This window comes from Lemur catta, chromosome 19 (genome assembly GCF_020740605.2).
Source record: "Lemur catta isolate mLemCat1 chromosome 19, mLemCat1.pri, whole genome shotgun sequence".
Taxonomy (NCBI): domain Eukaryota; kingdom Metazoa; phylum Chordata; class Mammalia; order Primates; family Lemuridae; genus Lemur; species Lemur catta.
In genome coordinates this window covers 30,550,179-30,558,259 of record NC_059146.1, presented here as the reverse complement: position 1 = coordinate 30,558,259, position 8,081 = coordinate 30,550,179, and the positions used below count along the sequence as shown (strand labels likewise).

General features: G+C 53.2%; 1 protein-coding gene and 1 pseudogene across 1 annotated transcript; both read right to left on the bottom strand.

Annotated features, from left to right (window-relative positions):
* Positions 1 to 343: 343 nt before the first annotated feature.
* PPP1R14A (protein phosphatase 1 regulatory inhibitor subunit 14A) lies at positions 344 to 4,950 on the bottom strand. The gene is made up of 4 exons (XM_045532129.1): positions 4,518 to 4,950; positions 2,071 to 2,151; positions 1,504 to 1,536; positions 344 to 557 (listed from the first exon to the last, which is right to left on the bottom strand). Exons 1-4 carry the CDS (start codon positions 4,716 to 4,718, stop codon positions 429 to 431), a joined length of 444 nt encoding a protein of 147 aa, XP_045388085.1. The 5' UTR covers positions 4,719 to 4,950; the 3' UTR covers positions 344 to 428.
* A 1,530-nt stretch (positions 4,951 to 6,480) lies between these two features.
* Positions 6,481 to 7,008, bottom strand: LOC123624390 (annotated as a pseudogene).
* Positions 7,009 to 8,081: the final 1,073 nt, after the last annotated feature.

Sequence of the window (8,081 nt, the reverse complement as noted above, 5' to 3'; positions counted from 1 at the left end):
TTTGTTTGCTGTGTGATGACTTGTGTTGAGCTGATTATCAGCCACATTTGGTCATGTGCATCTCCCCTGGCCCAGATGTCATTCCCCCAGGAGCCCTGATCGCCACACCCACACACGGGCCCTGCTGGCTGGGACTGGCCCAGGCTGGGGGGAGGTGAGGACAGGATGCAAGTCCTGAGGGCGCCGGGTCAACAGGGTTCTCATGCTCTCTGGCCAAGGAGGAGTGATTCTCCATCTGGCAGGCCCAGCTGTGGTGCGGGGACACGAGGACACAGCAGGAGAGAGGGAGGTTGTGAGGGGGAAGCCCGGGGTAACCAGGGAGAAGAACGACAGCCACGCGGTGTTACTGCTACAGACCATTAAATACAACTTATAAACAAGCCAGGGCGGCATCTCGGGCAGCGCGGAGGGGCCACGGAGGCGGGAGGTCAGGGGTGTGCAGTCCGGGCCCGGTCCTGGCGGGGGCTCAGGCTGCTGTCGCTGGAGGGGCTGGGCTGGCGGAGGCCTGGCTGCTTGTGGAGGCCGCGCAGCTTCGCCAGCAGCTCCCGGATGAAGTCCTGAGGACAGGGTGGGGGTGCTGAGGACACGGGAGTGGCAGGGGCACCCCCGCCACAGTCCCTCTGCCCTGGGCCCTCCTTCTGCTCTCTGGTAGGGGGTTTAGAGGTGACAGAGGAGAAAGCGAGGGGGGAGAAAGACAGACAGACAGACAGACATGGGGGAAGAGAGGGCCAAATGGAGAAAGAGACACAGGGAGAGAAAGACGGGGACCTAGAGAAAGAGACCGGGAGAGACGGGGCAGATAGGGAGGCAGGAGAGAGAAATGGAGGCAGCAGGGACCCAGAAACAGAGACTAAGAGACAGACACCGAGGGAGAGAAAAACAGAGAGACACTAGAGACCTCGGGAGGGAGACACGGGGACAGAGAAAGAGACGCAGAGTGACATGTTTCTCAGGCCAAGAGCGACCAGGAGGGTCCCCAGAGATAGAGGCCTGACACAGCTCCAGGGTAGACAGACACACAGTGACGTTTGTCCCTCAGGCTGCCCAGAGCTGGTTAGAGAAATGTGAATATTTTTCCCTTTTAAAGCAGGGAAGGAAGTGGGAGGGTTGGGCCGGTCAGCTTGGGCCTGGAGGGACGGGGAGGCGCCCCTGGGGTGGGAAGGGAGCCCCAGGGTGCTGGAGGCAGTAGACGGGGAAAACAGAGGGACGCTGCTCCAAAGACGGGCAGCCAGGCCCAAGGATGGAAGGCGGCAGCGAGGCAGAAATAGGACGCAGAGGGGGGGCGGAGATAACCAACGGGGCTGGCAGCAGATGGGCAGGGAGAGGAGAGAGACACAGAGGAGGGGCACAAAGGACATCCCTGGAGACCAGAAGGAGCTATGAGGAAGACAGAGCTCCCCAGAGTTCCCCCTGCCTGTCTGGGGCATGGCCAGCTTTGTCCCCCTCCCCCATCAGGGTCCAGGGGGACAGGACAGGGCCTGTAATGGGGGAGGGGATACTGACCTCAGTGGGGTTTGTGCATGACTTCAGGAGTCCCTAAACAACCCCCCCGCAAAAAAAAAAAAAAAAAAACAGTAAGTGACTAATACCTACTCCCCTCCAGCCCCTTCTCTCTCCCCAAAAGCCCCAAGGCAGCAAGACAAATGTAAGTCAGACTCCAGGGTGGACTGCCCACCTGGCTTCAAGGGAGGAGCACAGCTGGAGGGCCTAAGCTATGCAGGCAGGGTTAGGTCACTAGATTCAGAGAGGAGGAGAGGGTCACATGGCATAAGCCACGAAAGCAAAGACACGCTGCCGGGGTTTGACTCCCCGCTCTGCTCCTTCTGAGCTGAGTGACCCTGGGGCAAGTGACTAAACCTCTCTGGGCCTCATTTTCCTCATCTGGAAAGTAGAGATTATAAAAGCACCTACTTCGTAGGGTTTTGTGAAGATTAAAATGAGTTAATAAGTGAAAAGCAATTGAACCAGTGCCTGGCATACACTAAGTGCTCAATAAACATGCTAACTATTGCTATTACTTTTAGGGAGGTGCAAAGTAAAGAACGAGGGGGCAGCTTTCCCCCCACCTACTTGGATTTTCCGGCCTCTCTCGTCTTCATTCTCTAATTCCAACAATTCATCGATGTTGACCTCATCAGGCATGTCTGCCTCCTAAGGCGAGGAAGGGAGGGTGGTTAGGGTCCCTTTCCCCGCCCTCCCTTGCCTTTGTCCAGGGCTCTGGAGGAGGCCCACGGGCCCCAGAGCCCAGCTGGCGGGTTCTGGAGCAACAAAGTGGCAGTCAGGGACAGCACCGCCAAGGCGGGAACATCTGGGTGCTGGGGGGAGGGGTGGCAGATGGATTGAGGGAGGCCTGGGGCCCTGTACCAGCCCGATGCTGGGCCCATGGGCCCTGGGGTCCTCGGGGCTGGCACGAGTCTTTCCCCTTGGCCCTGGTTCCCACAGAGGAAAACAGGCCTGGTGCAGTCTTGGAACGTCAGATTCTGGGATTCAGGAGAGGGGCTGGCTTCTGCCCTTTCAAGGAAAAGTCTTAGCACTAGGTGCGGGGGAGGAGGAGTGCCTGGCAGGCTGGAGCCTGCTGGGGCGGCCCCTTCCCCCAGGGGACAGGACAGGAGGGGAGGGCTTGGGCCAGCCCCAGGGCCAAAGTGCAGCCTAGTGAGTCCAGGGGGATGAACACCCAGGCCCCCCCCATGTGGGTGGGTGGGATGAGTCATGTGTTAAACTCTGAGCAGCCAAGAAGCGACGCATAGTATGTCCTCTAGGGGCAGTGGCCCAAATGCAGGCTGGCTCAGGACCCTTGCAGAGGACAGGACCCAGCTGCTGAGGCTACAGATTCCTTCCTCCCCCACCCAAAGTCCTGTTGTTGGCCTCAGGGCTGGGTGGTTGGGGGTTCACGAATGGTGAAGAGGGTTCGGCAAAGGCCAGGCGCGTCTATAGGTGTGTTACACACATGTGAATTGCTACCCATGGGCCAGAGCCCAATGCCAAGGGTCCAGGGCTGGCTGAGGGTGCAGAGGTATGTGGCATCTATGGTCCCACAGGTGTGAGGTGTGTGGCTCTGGCTTGGGTGTGTCTGTTCCATCATCATGTGTCTAGGGCTAGCTGTAGTGCCCACCGTGTCTCATAGACGCCACCTACCCCCTAGCAAATGGGTTCGTTCACCTGTAGGAATGAGCCCACATGCGTTTCTGAGAACAGAGGGACTGCCTGTCACTGTGTAGAAGGTCCATGACTTCTACCGTTGTCACGCTGTGCTAAGGAGGATTTGTGGGTCCCCTGTGTCTGTCTGGGTGTGTCTCTGTACTGTTATGACATCAGGTACCTGTGACTGTGTCCAGCAGTACTGTACGTGTGTGTTGTAGAAAGCGTGACTTCAAGCAGAGACTCAAGGGATGAAGTACCTGTGTCTGTCTGTAGTCCAAGGGTGCAGGGCTGGCTGAGAGTACAGAGGTATGTGGCATCTACGCTCCTACAGGTGTGAGGTGTGTGGCTCTGGCTTGGGTGTGTCTGCTTCATCGTCATGTGTCCAGGGTGAGCTGTAGTGCCCACCGTGTGGGGATGACCTCATGTAACGTCAACATGTCAACATACGGAGCTGTAGTTTATGCTCCTGTGTGCCCATGAGCAGCTGTGGCTTCTGCCATTGCACGTCCTTGTGTGCCTATAGCTGACACTGTTTTATGTCTGGGTGCATCTATAATCTCTGTTGTTTTGTGTCTCTGAGTGGCTGTAGCATCTGTCATTGTGTGCATAGGTGGGCATAGTTTTTTCTTTAGGAGACAATGGATGGTTGTTGAGTCATTTTATATCCAAGGGTAGCTATCTCAGCTGGTATTGTCTGTATGTCACAACAGCTTGTACCACTGTGTATCTGTGAACAGCTGTAACCTGAGTCATTTCCTGTTCGAGTGTAGTTGTAGTGTTGTGTGTCTGCACATGGCCGTGGCCTGTGCTGTTGTGTCCGTGGGTGGCTGTGGCTGCAGCATATGTTGATCCGTAAGTGACCACAGCTTGTGTCCTTGTTAGTTTGTGTATGGCTCTTGCTTCTGTCGCCATGTCTGAGTGGTGAGAGCTTCCGTCACTGTGCACAGACCTGTATGCTGTTGCTGCCTTTGCTGTGTTCTCCCTGTGGTCGCATCTCCCCTATCGCCATGTCTATGTTTGCCCTGCAGACATCCCCCTCCGCCTGCTCTGTCTGCAGACATGGACGTTCTGGCTCCCCAAGTTTTCCTCCTCAACTCCCATATGCAACCCCCCTGGCCCTTCCCAGGTGTTTGTACACATTTCTGGGGACCCAAGTGTGCACGTGTGCGTGTGTGTGTGTATCTCTCTGCCCACAAGCCGAGTGCCATTGAGAGCAGGCGGCCAAGCGTGTATCCTCTTGTGCACACCAGGCTGCATGTGCACCAGCGAGCCTGCACCAAGCCCCAAGAGCGTAGGGTCCCGACGCCCAGGCTCGGTCTGTGCCAGACCACCCCCTCCCACGCCCCCCGAACTCCCACAGCCCTCCCCTGCCTCACCCTGCCGCGGTACAACTCTTCCAGGCGCCCGTCGATCCACTTTTCCACGTCCAGCCGCCGCTGCAGCTCCCGCCGGTCATACTTGACGGTGACACGCGCGTGCCGTTTCTGCAGCCCCCCCGGGCTGCCCCCCGGCCCGCGGGCCCGCGACGGAGACTGCAGCTTGCTCAGCACCCGCTTGCCCAGCCGCTGAGCTGCCATCCCGGTGCTGGCCGGCCCGGCACCGCGCTGTGCGCCTTCGCCTAGCGCCCAGCCAGCCTCTTACCGGCCGGGGCGGGGCTGGCCGGGGGCGGGCGCTCGGGCTCGCCGGGGACCGGCCCCGCCCCTCCCGCCCGGGGCCTCAGTTTCCCCGTCTGCACTGCGAGGGCAGGCCGCGGCGCTGGCTTGAAGCTTGAAGCCGACAGTCCCGGCAGGTTCAGGTATAGACAGGATCCGAGGGTCCCCTAAATCCCGGGGAGGGGCGGGGTCCCGGGACAGAGGCTTGGGGACCGGGCCTGTCTGCGCCCTCTGGCGGCTGCGGGGGACGGTGCAGGAATCCCTGCGCCGCCTTCGCCGCCAGGGAAGAAGGTCAAACCATAGCACTTCGAGCCATCATTTGTTCGTGCGTTCATTCATTCACTCACTCATGCATCCACCGGTTTGTTCATTTATTCACTCATTCTACTCAACAAATAGGCCGGGCGTGGCGGCTTACCCCGGTAATCCTAGCACTTTGGGAGGCCGAGGCGGGAGGATCGCTTGAGGCCAGGAGTTCAAGACCAGCCTGAGCAAGAACGAGACTCAGTCTCTACTAAAAATAGAAAAACTAGCTGGGCGTATTGGCATGCGCCTGTAGTCTTACTTACTTGGGAGGCTGAAACAGGAGGATCACTTGAGCCCAGGAGTTTGAGGTTGCAGTGAGCTGTGATGATGCCACTGCACTTTTTTTTTTTTTTTTTTTTTAGACAGAGTATCACTCTGTCACCCGGGCTAGAGTGCTGTGGCGTCAGCCGAGCTCACAGCAACCTCAAACTCCTGGGCTCAAGCTATACTCCTGCCTCAGCCTCCCGAGTAGCTGGGACTACAGGCATGTGCCACCATGCCTGGCTAATTTTTTCTATATATATTTTTAGTTGCCCAGCTAATTTCTTTCTATTTTTAGTAGAGATGGGCTCTTGCTCTTGCTGAGGCTAGTCTCGAACTCCTGACCTCAAGCGATCTTCCCACCTCAGCCTCTCAGAGTGCTAGGGTTACAGGCATGAGCCACCACGCCCGGCCAGGTTTGAGGTTTTCATATTCTTGCTGGCTATCAGCCAAGGACAATCTCAGCTCCTAGAGGCCACCTACAGTTCCTTGTCATGTGGCCCTTTCCATGAGTCCTCTTACAACTAGTCAGCTTACTTCCTCAAACCAGCAGCACAGAGACTTTCTTTCTTCAGACTGTAAAAAGGAGTCATATAAGATAAAGTAACAAGTCCCAGGTCCTGCTCACACGCAAGGAAAAGGATTCTATAGGGTGTGAACATGGGGGCTGCCCTAACATCTATTTGCCACAATGTTCTATAGAAAAGTTAACATAGAGCACTCCCAGGTATATAGTTGACTCCTGACACATGAAGACTCAGCTGCTATATGTATTCCTTTTGAAAATAAGTTCATAACAATTTGGAACCATTTGGGCTTGCATTAGATACAGTTTGAGTCTCCAATCTTTATGATTCTACATATTCTTGCATTTAAATAATAGATTAGAGATAAAAATAATAACACAATGAACACAATGATGAAGAAACCATTCCATCATTCTACGTATTCCTTTGGAATTTTTGTGTTTAAAACAGCAAAACAGTATGAACTGTGCAATGTATAATATTTTTATTTGGTAAGTGCAACTAATCATTCATCATGAAATATTTTACTGAATTTGAGTAGTATCTTTTTTTAGGGGGTATCAAATGATCCTTTATTGAGATATTTTCCTTTGTACTTTTTAACTAGTTGGACATTCCACTGCACTGCTATTGATGTCATCTATGATGTCATGAGGGTGGCGGCCATCAGTATTATAGCCCACAGACTGGGCAGTCCCCAGGATCTCTTTAATGGTTCCAGAGAGTTCTCTGGCTAAAGATTGGTGCCACATCTATCATCTAGCAATCTTGACAATCTCATCAAAAGTGACGTTTCCATTGTGTTTAATGTTCTTCTGTTTCTTTATGTCTCTTGGTGGTTCCTTGAGGGCTCTGATGATGATGAGGCAGAAGGTACCGCTTCGCTCTGGGCCTGTCTTTTCTGAGTAGTTTCACTGTAATCCCCAGACCTTCCAGTCACCGGTTGCCTTGGTGATGTCATTACCAACCTTTTTTGGAGACAGACCCAGGGGGCCAATCTTGGGGGCCAGGGCAGACATGGCACCGATTTAACCACTGGTTAAGATACTTGACCACCTCAGATACTTGACTTTGATCTCATTGGGGTGGAACTTAGGCAGCATCATGGAGGCGGCTGGTGGCAGATGAACCTGGATTTGGGATGACTGAAGAAAGTTGGACCTTGGCCTCCTCTGAGCTGAAAACTGAGAGCTTGAGTGGTATCTATTTTAAAAAATGTATTTATTCATTTAGAGAAGGGGTCTTGCTATGCTGCCCAGGTTGGAGTGCAGTGGCTATTTACAGGTATGATCATAGTGCACTATATAGCCTCTAACTCCTGGCCTCAAGCGATCCTCCCACATCAGCCTCCCTAGTAACTGGGACTACAGGTGCGTGCCACTGCACCCAGCTAGTAATATCTTTAAAATTGAAATTTATTCATTTTCAATTGTTTTAAAACTAAAAAAACAAATAAAATAATAATTCTTACATGATTATTATTGAAAATAATTTTCTGGTAGAGGGGAGGGGTATAAAAAAGTATCCACTCCAGGTGTCAAATATGCTATGTCCACCATTCTTCCCAACATTATAAAGTGAGTTCCAACAGGCCAGAAATTTTGCTTTGTTTACTGTTGTATCTTCTCCAGTATCTACAGTAGTACCTGGCTCATAGCAGGTGCTCAATGAATGTGCTGAATGAATGGATGGATGTGTGAATGAATGAATAAATGAGGAGGCCTGTGCCTTCTCCCGAGCCTCAACCACTCACCACATTCCTGTCTGTCTTCAAGCTCGAGCCCAGGCTTAGTGGCACTGGGTGGCAGGGGGCATTCAAGTGCTGGGAAAGAACTTTTTCCTCACATTCAGACTCTTGACCTTGAGTCCCTGACCTCACTGCAAGATTAAAGAAGATGACTGGCAAAAAACTTTAATTGTTTAAGGTAAATACCATTTTGATAACTCAGTTACGCCTCGTCATGTATTATTATGCCAAGAGGGAGGCTGAATAGTGGGAGTGGCTCCCAGAATGCCCTGTTATCTCAAGACCTTTGCATTTGCTGTCCCTTGGCCCATATCATCCTTTAGAGTTCATTATCAAAGGCACCCCTCACAGAGCTCTTCCTCCACCACCCAGTTCAAATGATCTTATTTTCCATGCAAGCCCCCAACTTTTTTTTTTTTTTTTTTTTTGACACAGAGTCTCACTCTC